The 20,375-nt window shown below is 39.2% G+C and overlaps 2 protein-coding genes across 2 annotated transcripts in view; both read right to left on the bottom strand.

Moving 5' to 3' along the window:
* Positions 1-405: 405 nt before the first annotated feature.
* opn9 (opsin 9) lies at positions 406-4,844 on the bottom strand. Its single transcript, XM_016558534.1, has 7 exons — positions 4,829-4,844; positions 3,806-3,945; positions 3,013-3,151; positions 2,683-2,797; positions 2,410-2,490; positions 804-1,338; positions 406-476 (listed from the first exon to the last, which is right to left on the bottom strand). Exons 2-7 carry the CDS (start codon positions 3,906-3,908, stop codon positions 427-429), a joined length of 1,023 nt encoding a protein of 340 aa, XP_016414020.1. The 5' UTR covers positions 3,909-3,945; positions 4,829-4,844; the 3' UTR covers positions 406-426.
* Positions 4,845-7,186: 2,342 nt separating this feature from the next.
* The window catches only part of gapdh (glyceraldehyde-3-phosphate dehydrogenase), a 14,617-nt gene continuing 1,428 nt past the window's right edge, over positions 7,187-20,375 (bottom strand). The window contains exons 3-9 of the mRNA XM_016558524.1: positions 9,816-9,924; positions 9,402-9,527; positions 9,029-9,180; positions 8,687-8,765; positions 8,438-8,521; positions 8,263-8,360; positions 7,187-7,496 (exon numbers count right to left, since the gene is read on the bottom strand). Of these exons, the coding sequence (XP_016414010.1) occupies positions 7,427-7,496; positions 8,263-8,360; positions 8,438-8,521; positions 8,687-8,765; positions 9,029-9,180; positions 9,402-9,527; positions 9,816-9,924 (718 nt within the window). The 3' untranslated portion in view covers positions 7,187-7,426. The remainder of the gene's footprint in view (positions 7,497-8,262; positions 8,361-8,437; positions 8,522-8,686; positions 8,766-9,028; positions 9,181-9,401; positions 9,528-9,815; positions 9,925-20,375) is intronic.

Raw genomic sequence — 20,375 nt, 5'->3', positions numbered from 1 at the left:
AAACATACAAAGGACAAAATCAATATGAAAACAAAAGCCTCGTGTCAAAGTACCAGTGTGAGACATGATAGGTGCAAAATAGCCTAGTGTGTAAAATCACACACTGGATGACACTAATGGAAACAAAGAAACACTGCTTATTAACTAAAACAACAGATATTTTGAGCTAACTAACTGCATTATGAACTTTACTGATGCTGTCACTCCTCACCTGTCAACAAGCTGTTAGAGGTGGGTTCTCTAAATTATTTTTCAGCTCTCTTTCCACCTCCTTCCCTCTCTCTCTTTCTAAGTTGGTCTGCGTATCTAAGGTTGTAGTATCCAAGGTTGCCCACCCGACTGCTGCACTGTCCTGACAGGACCCTCTCTGACCTCTACTCCCTCGGCTCCCTCTACTCTCTCTACTCTTCCGTGAGGAATCTTTTTTCACACGGTCCCCAGACGACTGACTGGTAGGTGTGCTTCTTCTTCTCCAGCTGTGAATATAAGAGAGAGTGACGCTTCCACGATATCCTGGATGTGTGGAAAATAAAAAGACAGAAACAGAAATGTGAAGAAATGTAGACAGAGAAATAAAATTAACGAAAATATATAAGTATAGACCAGGGGTCAACAAATTCGGTGACCGGAAGTTTCTAGAATGCCTAATAAGACCATGATTCGCTGGTTCAGGTGTGTTTAATTATGTTTGGAGCTAAACTCAGGACAGTGGTACTCCAGAAACGAGTTTGGAGACCCCTGGTACGTACGTACAGACAGACAGACAGATAGACAGATAGATAGATAGATAGATAGATCCTGACCATCAGAATCACTGCCGTCTGTGCTCCTTGTTCTCCTCCTCTCTCCATCTTTTCCTCTCAAGCACAGGAGATCATAGACGTCCTCCCTGAAGTCGCGGTTCATGATCTGGTAGATAAAGGGGTTTATCATGCAGTGTGACTTGGCAAAAATAGCGGGGACGAGTGAGACCTCTGGCTTCAGGATGGACACAAGATGTGACTGATGTCCATTCATTCCTCCATGTGCAGAACCCACAGTTGAACTTGATCCATGATGCCCTACTGAATGATGGGAATGATCAGAAGTCATATTCCTCCAGGAGCCAAAAGCATCCCCGAAGTGTTCTGAAGAGGTCCAGTTAATGAGGAAGGGAAAACCAAAGACGTCAGACAACCCTCCGCCATGGCCGACCCCTGTTGCTGACACTCCAGCCGTGAGAGCGGTTCCTCCGTCTTCTCCAGTGTGCTCCTCTCTGGCAGTCAAAGCGGAGTAGAGCGAAACAATCACATAGGGAGTCCAGGCAATCAGAAATGAGGAACACACCACTGCTGCTATCTGCAATGAAACATTTTAGGAACTATGGGATACAAGAAGGAAATAAGAAATTGTATGTAAATCATGAAAAGGAGAAATTTGAATAAAAGTTTGGAGGTAACAGCAGAGCTATTTTTGGAACCGTTGCAACCGTTGTCCCACCACTGTGATAAATGGTGCCCATTAAGGTCTCCAGTAAAAGCAATTATTATTATTTATGTCAGCTTTTACTTAATCATTCTTTCAAATGTGGTGCTAACTGCCTGGTATCATTAAAAAAAGATTATTATTATTATTAATTCATGTGCTCTTGTGATCTTAAATCAAAATAACTTTCCTTTCCCTTATGCGACGACATATCTTGCACCTGCACGAGAGCAGGACAATAACCTCTCCCCTCCAGCAACCTGTTACTCACTTAAAATTGTAACAATAGCAAACGACAATGATCTAACCATCCAATCAATTCCCAGTGGACAAAATCAAGTCCCGCCCTACATTTTTTCTCATTTTATATACATCACAATAGGGAAGAAAAGACGATCACAACTTCCATTTCATGGCAACTTTAAAGCAGGCAGGTTGTCAAGTTATACCATGTATCAAAAAATTAATATGTGTCCATTTTTATTTTATTGTAATTAATTCTATATTATTTTAGTATTTATATTTTAGTTCAATTTGTTTTAGTATAATTTATTTATGTATTAATTTATTTTTATTTTAAATTTTGTGACCAGTAATAATCAATACACTCTCATAGCAATTTTACATTTTGTCGAATGGTGGCAAAATCATATGAATTTGTAGAATCTCAATGTAGAATGCCATTTTTGTACAATCCACGTATATCACATTGAGGGTTAGGTTTATAGGTGGATCTTTATGCTTACCTTTTTTCTACAAAATATATGCTTTCCTACTAATCAAATCATACAAATTCATACAAAATCACAAACTCATAAAATAATTACATTTTCCCATGACATCTGGTCTACATGGGCCCTGAGACTTTAAGATATCCCTGGTTAAAAGTGATTGCGAAGTGCGTCCTTTCCAAAGGTATGATGGGTGAACAATCAGAGCCGGTACCTTTGTCAGCCGGAGATCTTTGCTGTTGTGAGTGACACTGGATAAAGGGATTGAAGCCAATATCCATCCAGACCAATACACCTGAAATCACACAACAGTGTAGCAACACTTCAATTCACCTTAAATAGTTCTTCAGTCAACATTAGGATTAAACAATTAAATAACAAATTATCATTACCATCATCCTCAGAATAAATCAAAATGATCAGGACATGTCTTAGGTTCAAGTGTTTCAGAATCATTCTTAATAGTGATAATCTCTCTGTTTCTCACCTTGATGAGGATAGCGAGGTATGAAGAGATGATAGTGAACGTGGGAAGTCCAAAGCAAAGTGACAGGATCAGGTAAATATATACTCTATCATTAAGTGAAGACTTCATTCTCCACCTGTGGCCACAGGAAACAATGCATGAACACATCAACACATATTTTCTGTGATGGGTGGATGCGCCAGTGGTTTGTGGGTAAAGTAACACTCAGCTGCTTGAAAGTGAACGCTATATATTTGTCCCTTGAGAATGCACACTGAAAACACCAACTAATCTTTGGGGAAAAGGTTGGTGACTCATTTACAAGTGTTACTAATGGTTATGGTGCATTACCAGTTTATGGTGCAGCTGGTTCCAAATGGTTCCGGTCCGTAACTACCAAAGCCAAAAACAGGAAGTGAGGCCCAGAATAATGTATAGATCCACACCAGAGCCACAGACAGAGAGGCATGTTTTCTCTCAATCCACTGACCTGAGACAAAGGAACAAGTACATTAGTAAACATCTGAAAGTTTACTTGATGGCTCCATAGTTGCTGGATAGGACTGAAATGTACTAGCCGGGTATTATTATATCGATTGTCCCATTCTGTTAGCTGAGAGAAAGATATGCAGTCCATCAAAATTAGAAATCTATGTTGTGCACTGGATATGCATAAATGACAACCATAATCTCTGATCTTGTGCATTGACATACTATTCTTTTAAGAAGGGAGGCAAATTGTAATTATGGAAATAATGCAATTAATATCTCCAATCACAAACCGGCTTGAGTGATCTAATTTTCTCAGCACATGCTTTGTTCTCTCTCTGCCTGTTAAATGATTTTGTGAGAAATTTTCAGCATGATATTATTCCTTTGAAATGTGCTCTTATTTGAGATACAGCGGTTAAAGGGTAAAATACTTCAGAAAGGGGGTTTCAGATTATGGGGAAAGTGATTTCCCTTGGTGATAGTGCTAATTATTTGTCCAACAAGAATAACCAAATTCTGTACTTCCATCAATAATGCCTGATGTGGAAATTAATGATTGGGTAGGCCAATATTTTACCTAACTTGCAAGTCTCAGTAATATATAATAAAATAAAACAAAACAAAAATTCAGTGGATAAAAAGGGAAAATTACCATATCGAAAGCTACAGATCTTGAAGCAGCGGTCAAGGGAGATAAGGCAGGTAGTGATGAGAGACCCAATGCCAAAAACGAAGCCCTGAAACCCGTACCACATACATCCTGTTTCCCCAAAAATCCATGCATGCGACAGACTAAGAGAGACAAATAGGGAGAAAAAGTTTAGAGCAGTAGCAAAATACTGAGCACAGCAAATCCAAAAATATCCAGAAGAACTCTACATATTTCATATTCTGAAATTCTGCAGATCTAAGGTTTTTCTGAGTTTATTTTCTATAAGACTGAACCGATTTCTTCTTGTGTGTATACAAGTTCACAAACCAGGCATGATGATTTTTTATTCAGATAGCTTTCCATCTTCTGACCCAAGATGTTAGAGGCCCAAGTTTTTTCTTTTCTTTTTCTTCACAAATCTTCCTCCACCTGAGGGCATGGTTTGGTGGTTTGTAGGAAAAAAAGAATTCTTTCAGCTACATAAAAGTGAAACCCTTTTGGCCCCTTGCGAATGCACTCCAAATACCATGAAAAGTATAGTGGCTCGAGACTTCAAAGGATTTTTGTTTTCATTTTCCACAAAAATCTATTTTTAAGTAAACACATGCATTAAATAAAAAATAAAGCAAAACTGATTCAAGAGCACATCTAAAGTATTTTCCCCTGACCAAATGCCTGTTAAATTTTAAATCCTCTCTAAAGTCAAATCCGATCAATAATATACCCAGAGTTTATGTTCTACATTATGTAATATCATTATCAATGGCTTATACTCGGACTGTCAATCACAATACTCTGATCTTGACAGACACTCACACACTCCAGAAGATATGGAGGGATAATCACAAGAGCAACTGATGCATGCCTTGCCATAGACTAATACAGGCTTTAACAGAGCTTGTATAACTCGTAATGTACACTGGCATGCCAAGCAAACTTAGTATAACCCTTCAAAATACACGTTAGGAATCAGGCTATGTGAAAATGTACTATCTAAAGTAGCAGTCAGTGCAATGGTGGTACCTTGAGATGATGATACATGGATATATTTCACTATAAATTAAATTAAATGTAAAATTTTAATATAAAAAATTCAGGACAATGCATGTAATTTTTGCAGATTGTTTTTTAAAGTAAAACATATATTTTAAATAGTATGATAACTTTCTTTCCTAGCATTCTTTGCAGTGAGCTTAAAAATATTGTAAGTGAGCTAAAAAGTATTGACTGATTGTTTATAATGTTTTAGTTTATCAGTAAATCAATCAATCAATCAATCAAGCATCTTCTGCCAAATTGCATTACAGTATTGGTAATGATCTTATTTGCCCTACTAGAGCAGTTTCGTAGTCTTCTGACAAAAGACTTTCTCTGCCTCCTCTAGACAGTCATCTCTGTAACTGTAACTGTCAGTTCTGCAAAAAATACAGTACATGTTAGAAGTACTTGGCTACAAATTAATTCAGCGGTTCGGTGTACAACATGCTACAGCATTTTCTGTAGATAGAATAGTGAAAGTTCTCTCATGTAAAATACTGCTAGAAGTACTGTACTTGTACTGAACACAGTCAACTATAATGCTTTGTATTTCATCAGGAACAAGTGTCACTTGACCCCGTCCCTTCATTTTTCTTTTCCCCTGCTCTTCGTTCTCATCTTCATCTTCCTCTGTCTCCCAGCACTAGGGTTAATTTTCCAAAGCACATAATCACCTGTGCTCCGGTTTTTATTATCCTGAGATTCTGACTGGTGTTATCAGTTTTGCTACTTAATGTTTACACATGGGAAAATGTGTGCTATTTGAGTTTATATTGTGATGCTTGAGGAAATTATACTGTGCACTTGTGTTTTCTGAATGAGAACATGGTTAAACCCGTGCATTTGTGTACAGTTTTGCAAAAATAAAAAATATTGATCAAATTGGTACATGTGTGAAAACGGGTGAAATGTGTTTGTTTTGAAAAGTGTCCGTTTTAACAACTGAATGAATTGTTTGGAAAATTGGGTCAAATGAATCAATTATGGTGTTAGCAATTGAGAAAAACTATAGTAGACTAATTTAGGCTTTTCACACTTAAATAGGGGGTTAACAGAATCCAGTTTATTTTCATGTTTCACACTATGCATTCATAAACCTCAGTTAATGTTCTAATTTACAGCAGCACACTAGCAGTTTAATTACTGCCCTGTCTCTGGGTCATTCCCATGCTCCCAGGGTTCTGTGTTCCCCAGATTTACACAGCACATAATGACGATGATTCTTAGCTCCCAGGTCCTATGTTTGTTTATGGTGAACGTGATTTCACCAAGTACAACATGTCCCAGGATAAACATCCTTGTTGATCCTGGAACAACATTCCAATCAACCAATCAGAATTGAGGGATAACTTTTCAGGAAATATCTGTTTTAGGCTTACGATCAGGGTTAGGTGCTTCTACAGCCTTATCATTTCACACTGATTTTAGGAACAAATTATGGGTAGGGTTAGGTTTAGGGGTAGGGATTGGGTTAAGTCTACATTTTTGGACAGTAATGTTGATCCAGAATCAACAAAAGATGTTGATCCAGGAACACGTCTCACTTGGCAAAATCACGGCGACCGTTTGTTTATATAGGACATAATGAATGGGAACCTGGAGAGAAAAAACAAAAAAACATGGGAATCCTAATACTTTTCTGATCATTACTGTAAAGCTGCGAGCGATAACTATAAACCTAACTATCCTTCACACCAACAAATGATAACATTTAAGAACGGGCTGAATTTATGTTGCCTACAACTTTACATGCTTGATTTCTTTGAGTCAGGTGAATTCTGATTGGTGGTCATTTATCACTCATCAGCTGAATAAAAAAATTAAAAAAATAAAAAACAAAAAAAAATGGAAGCAATTCCAATGTTGTTCCTCAGTGCCATTATTACTACAGCTGTGGTGTAGACTTCCCTATTTCTGGTTTGAATTCCTCTAGGAGTAAACTTTATCAAATGATTTTCTCCTTTAAACAGCAGCGACTGTAGAAACATGAACATTTAGGCAAGCTTATGCCAAAACCGCATGATTTCACACTAAGTGCACTTGTTTAAATTCAGTGTGAGCCACTGATCTATTATATATAGAAAATATGCACTTAAACTATGCATTACATACTTAAGTGTATAAATTTTATATTTGGTTAGTCAAACTAGAACCCTACTTCACTACACTAGAAATGTGACTTGACAAGCCACAGTTAACTGGGGCACCTAGACAATTGGCCATAAATTACCAAGGAAACTAATCAAAACACTGGTTTGCTTTAAAAGATCATATTCCCAATTTTAGAAAGAGTGCCGACCCAAATAAGTCACTAGATCTAGATAAAACACTAAGACAACATACTTTCCATTTCTCACAAACAGAGGACTTTATTCCGTCACAGGTTGTTAGCAGACAGAAAAGCCTTTGAAGTCAACATCCATTTTAAACCTCACACATAACAGAACAGAGTATTTTCATATAAAAATAACATTGGTCTTCAAATCAAGAATGTAATTTCCTTCAAGGCAAGTGGTGCAAAAATCCAACCAGATGGGAGAACGGTGGGTCGTGTATCAAAAACCACAAAAAAGGGGGACACATTTACTCTTTGGAGGCCATGTATGCCATCAGGTCACATACACGGTTGCTGTAACCAAACTCATTGTCATACCTATGGGAAGGAAGAGAATTAATTAGTGCCATTCAAAACTACACAAGCAAAGAGTGTACAAAACCAGAGTTTGTGCCCTTCAGTGGGATGCTCCAAAGTCTAGATGATACAGGAGTTGCAGAGTTGTGACATTGGAAAGAGCATGTTGATTTGAAAAAAATTGCAAAAACACTGATCTATAATAGATTTAAGTAAGAGATATACATCTAGCTGGTTATTGCAAAATTACAGCAACACGAAGTGGCTGCATTTGTATAAAAGGAGTCTGCAGTGTGATACAAGACGTGAGCGGTGGCTTACACTGCATTGATGGTCATTATCAGGAAAGAACAGACCTTGTAATGTTGTGACTGAACTCTCAAATCAAGCATTTCAGAGAGTCGTATAATATAGGCCTATAATCTATACAAACATTAGTGAGGGGAAAGTCTGCAGTGAACTATAACGAATCATTTTGCAAATATTACACGCTGTTTTTTTTTTTTTAAGTGTGATACAAGACGTGAGCGGTGGCTTACACTGCATTGATGGTCATTATCAGGAAAGAACAGACCTTGTAATGTTGTGACTGAACTCTCAAATCAAGCATTTCAGAGAGTCGTATAATATAGGCCTATAATCTATACAAACATTAGTGAGGGGAAAGTCTGCAGTGAACTATAACGAATCATTTTGCAAATATTACACGTTGTTTTGTTTTTTTTATTCAGATGTAGTTATTGGAGTAATACCAGACTCTGATGTACAATTTTAGGTAGCATCTTACCATGTGACCAGCTTGACAAAGTGATTGTTGAGGGCAATGCCAGCACCAGCATCAAAGATAGATGAACGCACATCCCCGTTGAAGTCAGTGGATACCACCTGCACACGGCAGAAAGTTATAAAACAATTTGCTGAAAAACACTGGTCACAACACTGACATAACTGAATGTGCATACCTGGTCCTCGGTGTACCCCAGAATGCCTTTCAGGGGTCCATCAGCTGCAGCCTTGACCACTTTCTTGATCTCATCATAACTGGCCTGCAGTTAACAGAATAGGGACATGAAAAGCCAAAAGGCAAGTAGAGTCATTTATATGGTGTTGCACCCAGAGGTAAACGGAATGAATCAATCCTGTTGTAGGAAAATCAAAGCGTTCATTCAACTGAAGCCACTTTAATTATGCAGGTCTGGAAATAAACTCACAGGTTTCTCAAGACGGACAGTCAGATCCACCACAGACACATTGGGGGTGGGGACACGGAAGGCCATACCAGTAAGCTTGCTGAAACGAGAAGCAACAAGCATCAGAGTATGTTTAGATGGCAGAAAGGGGAAGCAAAAACGAAACAAATTCTTAAGTTCCCCAAGCAGACCATTCCACTTTTGAGTAAATATCACCGTGCATCCTGAAAACACGTCAATAGGCTACAGTTCAAATCAACTCGGACCTTTAAAAACGGCATGCTGAGCACTTTCATGGAAGTGGATTTTAAAACTGCAATCCAACAAGCGTGCTCTTTAAACATCTCAAAGCGTGTTACGGACCCATTGAGCTCAGGAATGACTTTGCCCACAGCCTTGGCAGCCCCAGTGGAGGCTGGGATAATGTTCTGACTGGCACCGCGGCCATCCCTCCACAGTTTCCCTGAGGGCCCATCCACAGTCTTCTGTGTGGCTGTGATGGCATGAATAGTGCTCTGAGAGTGGGGAAGAGGGAGACAGTTAATGTTCGGAGAAAGATTATAAAAGCAAAGCTTTATGTGCATCTCTAGCGGTATCAACTGATGCATGTCAATAAGAATCAAGTGTAGAGCTTAATAAGGAGAAGTGGAACAGAATAAACTGACGCAGCATGTCAGGTTTCAATCACTTTGGGTCAAAAGGCTTTTTTGGCGAGATAAACTGCTTTTCCACTTACCATAAGACCTTCAATAATGACAAAGTTATCATGGATGACCTTGGCCAAGGGAGCCAAGCAGTTGGTGGTGCAGGAGGCATTGCTAGTAAACAGACAGGTGGAATCAGTCACAAAAAGGGAACCATTTTAATGAAATGCTCAGATTTTATTGAAGAGAAGTGACAAATGTTAGGATTTAACATGCTTGAGTTCAACTGGTTGCTTTAGTACACCCCCTACAGGATATGATCCATGATTGCATATCTCTGCAGCACGACCATATAAGACACCCAAGTTAAAAAAATAAATAGCTGCTTCTTCTGGTCACACCTTTTTACCTTTAAAAAAAAAAAAAAAAAAAACTAAACTTTAACTTAGTTGCATAAAAAGTTCAGGAAATAGAGCCTTCCATCACTCAGATGGAAACCAAAATTAGGAACTTGCCATGTAACTGAGGTCAATGAAGGGATCATTGATGGCCACAATCTCTACTTTCTTGGACTGGAAAGCAGCACGGGTCACCAGGCGCCCAATGCGGCCAAATCTGAGTTAAAAAAAAAATAATATTCCACAAATATTAAGCAGCACAATGGTTAAGCAGATTTCTGAAGGATCATGTGACATTGAAGGCTGGAGTAATGATTACTCAAAACACAGGAGTAAAATTTCACTTTGAAACCCATTAAGACAAAAGTTATGAAGAGTAAGTTTACATTACAATTTTAAAACTTAAAAAAGCAGCTTTGGTGGGCACAAATCATTAACATCCGAACTTAACTTTTAGTTAGTGTATTTGTATAACTCCATAATGAGCGAAGTGCTTTTAATAAAACCAAATTTAATAAAAAAAAATTTTAAATCCATATTTACAATAATGCACAAAAGAGCAACCAACACATACAGTAAGTTCCAGCATCAAATCCACTAGATGGCACACAAGCCCCATTTCTGAATAAGCACAAAACAAATTCCTGTCCTCATGAGTCTTGTGATTGGGTCAACTTGTGACCTACCAGTCAAAAGATTTAAAAGCTTTACATTTTACCCAATACAGAAAAATGTCCTTTCTAACCTTTGAACCCTTCAATATTTGCTAGAGACAAAAGCTAAACCCTGGAGAATGGTTTAGTACAATTCAGTTAGATCAGTGGTTCTCAAACCTCTCCATGAAGTACCCCCAGCACTGCACATTTTGTATGTCTCTCTATATCTGACACACCCACTTCAGGTCTTGCAACCTCCAATAATGAGCTGATGAGTTGAATCAGGGGTGATAGATGAGGGGGACATACAAAATGTGCAGGGCTGGGGGTACTCCAGGACAGGTTTGAGAACCACAGAGTTAGATGATACTAACAAAGCATCACAGACCATTTGCCAGAACTTCATATGGCCTGCCCTCTGCCATTCAGACTGTGATAAAGAATTTCTGTAGGCCTCCAGCTGTCATTGTGAGCTATTTTGGTGCCTATAACACCAATGCTGCTCACAAGAGAGATAAGACACAGGACTGACTCCATGAAAGAAGTCCTCCATTGCAACACTTTCAGCTACCTATTAAATCAATAGGCCAAAGGAAACCGGGATCACAGTACATACTGCTTTGCGCTGATAAGATGTACTGATATGGTGAAGGTACAACAACTTCAAAACATTTGCATGAAGTCCGTTAAGATTGAGAAACAGGCCAAAGGTAGAAAGTCCTGTAGATATAATGCTCCTGGTAAAAAGGGATAGACTGTTTGACGAGTGGAGTTACCTTTTAAATCTTCACGATAATCAAAAAGTGCAAGAGGCATGGCAAAATATCTGGAATTACTGAAATACACTTTAAAAGAACACACTCTCATGTAAACAAAGTTTTTGGACACCTAACCGCACATTAGAATTAAGTTAGTGTATTATTGCTTAAATTTGTTAAAATGCAATTAGTAGAACAGAAGTCATTTGACCCACTTAAGTTCATTTTATGTTACTTCATAATTACTACCACGTTTGCAATATGGTTAAAAGTGTTAAGTTTAAAACACTAACTATTAAAACTTGCATGCATTTAAATATATTTAGTGAATTTGCAATCTAGTATATTGAAAATCATATATTGCTAAAAAACGCTTTAAAAATTTGCTTTAGTATTTTTCAGTGTACTTGAAAGCCCAAAAGATAAAACTTGACTTAAAATATACTTTAAAAAAAAATTGACGGTTCAAACTAAGTGCACTTTTTAAAAGTATACTTAAATGTGTTAAACTTATGAAAATGTACAGCGAGTACATAAGTGGCCTTTTATTTCATCACTTAATATAATAATTTTTAAATATACTTTCAAGATTTGAAGTACCCTACAAGTGCACATTCAAAACAATCAAAGACACTTTTCTGCAAGGAGCATGTAGCTGTGGAACACGCAATAGCACACATCCATGACATGTTCCATAGACGGCCCAAGGCATAAGCAAACCAAGCGGCTGCTTTTGGGGGGGGGGGGGGGGGATGTCAATGGAATGGACAATGTTAATTATACCAAAAAAAAAAAAAAGTTTTAATGTCTGAAACCTAAAATAAACTTTATGTGGTTGAAAACACTGAATCAGGGGCGTTGCACCAAATGTTGGGCCCCGGTCACACAATCAAGGGGGTGGGACCCTCACAACACACCCCATCAAACACCCAAGACTGATTTATTTTCACTATTATTTTTGTATTATTTATTTTCAGTCTAATTTCAGAGGATCAAAAATAAACTAACATAGCAAGATATTAAAAGGCACAATAAGGATGATTTTTTTATTAAAATATCCAAAAACCACTAGAACGGTGTTATATATTTTGCTGACTTGTGTCTTGCATTATCTCAAGTGTCGAAGAATGTTTAAATCCAGAGAAATAAGTAATTTTAACCAGTGACACGGACCGTGTCTATAGTGTCATCGTGTCGCCTGCCAATGACGTCATAACCCCTCGATTTCTGGTTTTGTAGAAAACACCAAAGATGCTTTAATATGTTATGCGTTTTATTAGACCGGTGACGACCGCACAGAGTAGCATAATAATTAGGGATGCACCGAATTTTCGGCAACCGAAATTCGGCCGAAAATAGCAAAAATAAATAAAATAAAATAAACAAAAAATAAACAAAAAATAAACAAAAAAAACTTTCGGTGTTCGGCCGAATAATATGTACCGAACAATGACTATCGCGATCAAATAGAGGCACGTACTAATGCAGCAAACATGTCGGCAGTGTGAAAGTATTTAAAACTATCAGAGAAAGACGCAAAAATCATTACAAGCAGGAAGCATCGACAGCGAGAGACTGTTTAGTGCTGCATCACATGTCTCCGATGAGATGAAGAGGTGGCTGATGCTGGTGGTTAGGCTACTGTATTATGATTTAAATCGCGAAATTGCCTCAAACGATTAGTAAATAAACGCACGCACGAATTGTATTCTGACAGCGCTGCACGAGCTCGCGGCACCAAGGTTCAAAGTCCAAAGCGCGATGAAAATCCGCTCTGAACTTGTTACTTGTCAATTGCTCAGTAACATTTGTGAATTTTTTTAAAGGCATGTGACATTGTGATACGTGCGACAAACATAGGCGCGGGAAGTTTTTTTTCTGTGGGCAACCGTTTCAGTTGGGGAAAAAAAAAAAAACACACAGAGTGTCTATTTACACTAAGTGCAAATAGCCTGCCTTGTTGGCAGTGACACGGACCGTGTCTATAGTGTCATCGTGTCGCCTGCCAATGACGTCATAACCCCTCGATTTCTGGTTTTGTAGAAAACACCAAAGATGCTTTAATATGTTATGCGTTTTATTAGACCGGTGACGACTGCACAGAGTAGCATAATAATTAGGGATGCACCGAATTTTCGGCAACCGAAATTCGGCCGAAAATAGCAAAAAAAAATTAAATAAAATAAACAAAAAATAAACAAAAAATAAACAAAAAAAACTTTCGGTGTTCGGCCGAATAATATGTACCGAACAATGACTATCGCGATCAAATAGAGGCACGTACTAATGCAGCAAACATGTCGGCAGTGTGAAAGTATTTAAAACTATCAGAGAAAGACGCAAAAATCATTACAAGCAGGAAGCATCGACAGCGAGAGACTGTTTAGTGCTGCATCACATGTCTCCGATGAGATGAAGAGGTGGCTGATGCTGGTGGTTAGGCTACTGTATTATGATTTAAATCGCGAAATTGCCTCAAACGATTAGTAAATAAACGCACGCACGAATTGTATTCTGACAGCGCTGCACGAGCTCGCGGCACCAAGGTTCAAAGTCCAAAGCGCGATGAAAATCCGCTCTGAACTTGTTACTTGTCAATTGCTCAGTAACATTTGTGAATTTTTTTAAAGGCATGTGACATTGTGATACGTGCGACAAACATAGGCGCGGGAAGTTTTTTTTCTGTGGGCAACCGTTTCAGTTGGGGAAAAAAAAAAAAACACACAGAGTGTCTATTTACACTAAGTGCAAATAGCCTGCCTTGTTGGCAGAGGCTATTTACACTAACTCCACCCAGCAACATTACAAAAAGAGTAATTAATCATCAGATTCAGTGGCGTAGATGGTAAAGCGTGTACCATTCTTCTTTTGACGCGATCGACCCAGGTTCAAATCTGCCTTTAGGCGAAATTTTTTGTCCCTTTTCAAATATCAAATCACATCAGAAAAGCATTTTTTTTAAAAATATAATTGAAGGAAATAATCAAAGTTGAAAAAGTATCGGGTACGGTTAGGTGTAGGGAGGGCTTTTGTCCCAATAAGGTGGCATCCATTTAATAATTTGAATTAATTTACACTCAAGTTATTGCACCGTTTTATAATGTATTACAATGCTGAGGTGCAGATAATTGACACCATTTGCAATAAGTAATTAGCAGAATATCCTGCTACTATCTATAGCTATTTGCACTTAGTGTAAATGGCACATCACTTAAAAAAAAAAAAAAATCTCAAGTAAAACTGGTACTGCAGAAAGATCGAGATGGTCCTCACTGCAGAACACAAGTCCAGGGGGCGTACTCCCACCCGACATATACCTAGCCTACTCTTCTCCACCCCCTAATCCCTAAACCCACCCATCTCCACCCATAAACCTACAAATCTCCACCCATAGATGTGGATCCAACCAAATGTGTATATATGGTAATGTTATAGATTATCAGTATATCATTATGGGCCCCCCCTCACCAAGGGCCCCGGTTACTCAGTTCCACCATTAATTACCCCCTGTCCGACGCCCCTGGTTGTGATGTATGAAGAGCACTGAGAGCGTCCGTCACTGGCTCAGTGCCAGCCCAAGCGTAGCGAGAGAAAAGGTTTATTATGGTAATGTTATAGATTATCAGTATATCATTATGGGCCCCCCCTCACCAAGGGCCCCGGTTACTCAGTTCCACCATTAATTACCCCCTGTCCGACGCCCCTGGTTGTGATGTATGAAGAGCACTGAGAGCGTCCGTCACTGGCTCAGTGCCAGCCCAAGCGTAGCGAGAGAAAAGGTTTATATATTTAAAAAAAAAAAAAAAATTTTTAAAACACACCCTTTCGGGGTGGAGGGGACACAAATTGAACCTGGGGAGGGGTGGCCTGTCTGACTAGTTAATTAGGGTTTCTTGTTTTAGGGAAGTTCATGTTTGTCTACACACCCGTAAGTAGCCTTGACATCTTTATACATTACAATATTTTACGTCGTTTTTGATTTAAGTTTGTCTGTGTAAAAATAACATTCCTGGGTATATATTTTTGTAATAAAAAAAAGCTAAAGCTTCGGTTTCTTGGTGCTGATAACAGCTAACATTATTTACCTTAGCCTACCTCTGGGGTCTTTGCTCTATTCCAATATTATGTCTCAATTAGCTAGTTATAGATTAAGAGTTGTTGTTTTAGATGCGGTGACGAGTCGGCTGCCTCCCCCCAATTATCATCATCGCCCCGTCCTCTTATAGACACCGCCCTTCACCAGGCTCCCGACAGGAGTGGGTGTGTGAGAGAGGAGGGGCGCAGAATAATCCAGGTCTGGCGGCGTGTGATGAGGCACACCTGAAGTGAATAGAGCCCCGTCACCACCGCTGTTAAATGCCGAGCGCGCCTCTCCTCGAGAGACCGGTTTCTTCCCCCGTGCATGCACGCTGGTGTCCTCGTGGGTCCAGGAAGGGTGCGTAGAGGGACTCCTGCGCCGCCAGAGCCGCGGTCCGGATGTGAACTGCACCCGTGACAAGGGGCCTCATTTATAAAAGGTTGCGTATAAACCGTCCTAAATTTAAGATAATTTCTCAAAAGTGCGTAAGTGCGATTCAGAGAAGACGAACGTGCGCGCAAAAACACGTGCATACGCCTCTCTTCCAGATGTAAATGACAAAAACAAAAGTTTAAAGGCTGATGTCTCTATTCATTTTCACAGAAGCAAAGCAGCAGATGTTATAAATAAAAACAGTTAATGTTATTTAATAGAATATATTAAAACCGTTATTACACGACATAGGCCTATTCTTATTTTTTTTTTTCTATTTTACGCATTAGTAGGCCTATTCTTATTTTTCTTTTCTATTTTACGCATTAGTAGTAAATCAAGACTTCGCAAGTTCTCTTGTAAAATAATAAAAAACATGGAATAGCCTACCTACACCATTCGGGGCTTGCACATACACCGCTTTTATTATTATTCTAGCTTATGCCGAGTTCACACTGCACGATTTTCAAAGTCGTCGGGTCACCGTGGTTTTCACACTGCACGACTACCGACTAGGTAGCAGTCAGTCGCTGCTGTGTTCACATTGCATGATGGATCGGCGACAGGAGGTTACACACTGCATGACTTCACAATAGGAAGAATCGCCGACAACTCTGTCTGGTCCGCAAACTACGTTTCACAACAAAACACACGCAAGAAGTGATAAGGAAATAACGCGAGAACCCGCATGCGTCAGACCGGAGTTCTCGAGCAAGACTGGAATTATAAAATATATATATAACCCGCAAAATGTCTGTGAGCTGATTTCCAGCTACAAGGAGAAAAAGAAAAACAGATTATGCAGGAGGGAGATGCAGGGAACAGGGATTGGGTGTTCTGCAAAGAGAGTTGGAGGTAAATAATTTTGCAGTAACTTATGCTGATGTTGTGGCTGGGCAAGCAAATGTTTGTGCTTGTCTGTATGATATAATTGTTCATGCATCTATTACAATACTGATATTCTGGTCTATAACTCCTCCCTGAACTTCCCGCTGCCCTGTATCTTGGTCTCTCACTGGCTGTAGGTCATCGCCGATGTAGTTCAGTCAGAAATCATTGTACACAGCGTGATTGTGAATCGCCGACAGCTCCAGATATTTTGCATGCCAAATATTTCACGGGCGTCGGCGATTCCCTCAGATAGAGTCTTTGATAATTCACACTGCATGATTGTCACTCGCGTGAGCGAGCACCGATTTGCCTCCGATTTCGGGCATTTGTCGGCGATTTCGCAAAACCTGTCGGCGAATGAAATCGGGCTAAAACCGTGCAGTGTGAACTCGGCATTAGATGTTCAAATAGCTGCAGTAGGGATGGGCGTATCGGTCCGAAGTATCGATATAGATACTAACGCGAGTATCGAAAGTAGTATCGATACTTAAACAAAAAATAGATACTAAGGTGTGTTTTATTTACCAGTGATTGTTTATTTAACAAAAATAATGCGTACAATATGCATTGAATTGGACGAATAACCTTTGTTAGCAAGTAATTGTGTAGGATAGAACTATTTTCCTGCTCATCTGAACACGCAAATGTTGCAAGACCGAACTAATCACAGAAAGCGTTCACTCACTTCTGACAGTACATTCAAACAGGGCTGATTTTCCCAAAAGTATCAAAGCATTAAAGCTTTTGGGAACGGCAGCCCTGAACAATGCTTATCAGGAGGACAGAAGGACAGTTATTTCACAAACAAACTGAAATTGTAGCCTACATAGTTTGTGCAATTACAGTTATTTAAATTGAACGTTGAAAGATAATTGATCATGTTCTATTCTGTAATGTTAATAGAATAAAAAGGTTGCATTTTATGCATGCAACAGCCTGTCACTGGCAGTCCCTTATGAAAATTAACCATGGTTTTACTAAAGTGACCATAGTTCAACTGTAGTATTTATAGATTTGAATCGTGTAAACAAAAAAACATTTGAACCGTGTAAACAAATATAACCTAATAAGTTACAATTAAGGCATATTGAATGTTAAAAATGAGTTTTAAACAGTGCTTATCATTATCCATTTTACTCAGTAATTTAATACACTTCATAATTTAAAAGTTTAGTTCAGAAGTATCGAATCGGTATCGACGATACTGCCTTAAAAGGTCGGTATCGTATCGAAAACAAAATAAGTGGTATCGCCCATCCCTAAGCTGCAGTACTCCGGGTTTGCCACAAGGAAGTGTGTACGCCTGCTCAGACCCTGACATAGCGGTAAGTACTATTCCACATCAAAGACCACATTAAAACGTATAAGCCATAAACAAAGCCAACCAGCTAGAAGGTGAATCAGCACATTACATTACTATTAAGCAAAACAATTTGAAAATCAGACAAAAACAAAAGGTACAGGACTGTACTTAAAGCAGCACTATCTAACCTTTTGTTCAAAATTTGCAAAATTAATATAATGAGCGAGTACATCATGAATTCATCTTCCAAACCGCGTTTGTCTTATTCCGAATCACTACGGTACACTTATAATACCGGTAAGTACTTATATTTGGACTATTGTAGCCTGGTCGGGTCGTCACCGCTGCGGAGTAACATACCTGCGTGAATCGCCATAGACAAACTTAGAGAAGTAGCTCCGGTTGGAATGTTTTTCCAACATTTTTATGGTTCATAGTTTTTAATAAATATGAACGTTGCCGTGGATTTTAGCGTACGCACACTCGAAGATCAAATCGGTGCATACGCACATTTTATAAATGAGGCCCACGGTTGTCGGCCCAGGATGCCAGGCCCTTTAATCCCCTGGGAGCTCCGTAGGCCAAGGAGGACGAAGCCGCTCCGAAGAAACTGCCTCCCCTCGCGCCCGGACCAAGAGGGGAGCGCGTGCGGCCGCCGGACTCCGCCCCTTAACTGGACCCTTCCTTCTCGAACACTGCCCCACCTTCACATTTCCCCACACAACAAAAGGACACCAGATCCGTTTATTATTATTATTATTTTTTTTTTTTTACACCATTTCCCCTTTGGACACTTTATTCCTGGTTTTGGACATTTTGTTGATTTTCTGTTAATCTCCGAGGCCTGACGCTACACCCACTGCGTCTGTCGTTTGCTCCTCCCGCCACAATGCATTTAATGTATAATAACAACAACATTCTGTTCTGTGAATGCATTGTCTGCTGGTTTATTTAGCTACTTTTCAGTACACCACATTAAGTATGCCACTTAGTACTGCAAGACTTTGAATGATCAGAATCAGAAAGAGCTTTATTGCCAAGTATGTTTGCACATACAAGGAATTTGTTAGTGTCACAAGCTTCCAGTACACGGAGACAACAACAACACACAGATAATAAAAATGAGATGTGAATAAAATATACATGCATAAATATAAGTTATGCAACATAAGTTATGATAAAGTGCAAATTAACACGTAGAAGGGTAAAAACATGCCAGGCAGACATTGGCATGATGTAAGAAACACAGCTACAACAAATAAAATTGATAATGGATGCGTTACAATTATAGTGTGAGAATAAATCAACCCAATGTAAAATTTTGCTTATGGCCACATAAAGGCTTGGGCCAGCCCTGACATGGGCTGTTCACTATGGATGTTCTGCAGTTACAAATGGCTCATATCACATGTTAACACGTCTAAATAAGATTGCATTTTCGGAAACGGTCACATTGTTTTTACCGACACCACAAGATTTGGGGATGTAATTTAGTTTCTCTTCCACTCCATATTAATTTAACAAAGCCATGATCTTCAAAAATGAACCAGAAGACCTTGCACAGCTGGCCCAAGCGGTTTTGCTGGACAGTAGATCAAGTCCTAGATAAGCACTAAATTAATTGTGAAATATTCAGGTCTACGTGTGTGAGTGAGTGAGTGAGTTAATTAATTTAATTAATTAATTAATGTGCCCTGTACATGTCGCTTAAGGATCACATTTCCAGTTGCATAACTCTATAAGCTTTGGAAAGGTCACAGCTGGTGCCGAGGATCTCACATTGCAGAGACAGACCAGCCAGTAAGAGACTTCAACTGATTGTTGGGTACTGCATTGTGAACACTGTATGAAATGGCCATGAAAGTCAGACTCAAAGCGAACACTGACCCTAGAGTAAAAAGGGTGGCAAAAAGGCCAAGTACACAGATTAAAGGTTAGCTCACCCAAAAATGAAAATTAGCCTGCGTTTTACTCACCCTCAAAGCATCCTAGGTGTATGTGACTTTCTTCTTTCAGACGAACCCAATCAGAGTTATATTAAAACTGGTCCTGGCCCCTCAAAACCCTTTAATGGGGGCAAGCAGGTATTCGGTTGTCAACAGTTCAGAAGACGTGAAAAAGTGCACGCAACCATAATAAAACGTCCCTCACATGGCTCCGGGGTGTGAATAAAGGCCTCCTGTACCAAAACCATGCGTTTTTGTAAGATAAATATCCATATTTCAAACGTAATAAACCCTTATCTCTCACTTCCGTTATTCTGTCATATGCGGAACGCATTCTGGCAGATGACGTAGGATGTCGGCGTTGTGTGATTGGTGGCGAGCGCAGAGAGAAAACAAAACGCTGGTCACGAATTAGAAGCACAAAACGAGGATTTCGATATAAGCCAAGAGGACGCTGGTTTTCCTTTGCTAAAGTAATGAAACCATTTCCTTTGCTCCTGCATTTCTCAGAGGCTTGTACACGACGCCTACGTCATCCGTCTGAATGTCTTCCTCGTAAGACAGTCAGCGGAAATGAAAAAAAAAAAAAAAAAAAAAAAAGTTT

This window comes from Sinocyclocheilus rhinocerous, unplaced genomic scaffold, assembly GCF_001515625.1.
Source record: "Sinocyclocheilus rhinocerous isolate Xijiao unplaced genomic scaffold, SAMN03320098_v1.1 scaffold498, whole genome shotgun sequence".
In the NCBI taxonomy this organism is placed as follows: Eukaryota; Metazoa; Chordata; class Actinopteri; order Cypriniformes; family Cyprinidae; genus Sinocyclocheilus; species Sinocyclocheilus rhinocerous.
The sequence above is the reverse complement of the archived record's forward strand: the minus strand, read 5'-3'. Positions and strand labels throughout refer to the sequence as shown.

Coding starts and splice junctions, on each gene's coding strand:
- opn9 (XM_016558534.1), bottom strand. CDS start 3,908: ATGTGGTACGGGTTTCAGGGCTTCGTTTTTGGCATTGGGTCTCTCATC. Junction 2,491..2,682: donor ACCTCGCTATCCTCATCAAG/GTGAGAAACAGA, acceptor GTGTGATTTCAG/GTGTATTGGTCTGGATGGAT. Junction 477..803: donor AGACGGCAGTGATTCTGATG/GTCAGGATCTAT, acceptor TTATATTCACAG/CTGGAGAAGAAGAAGCACAC.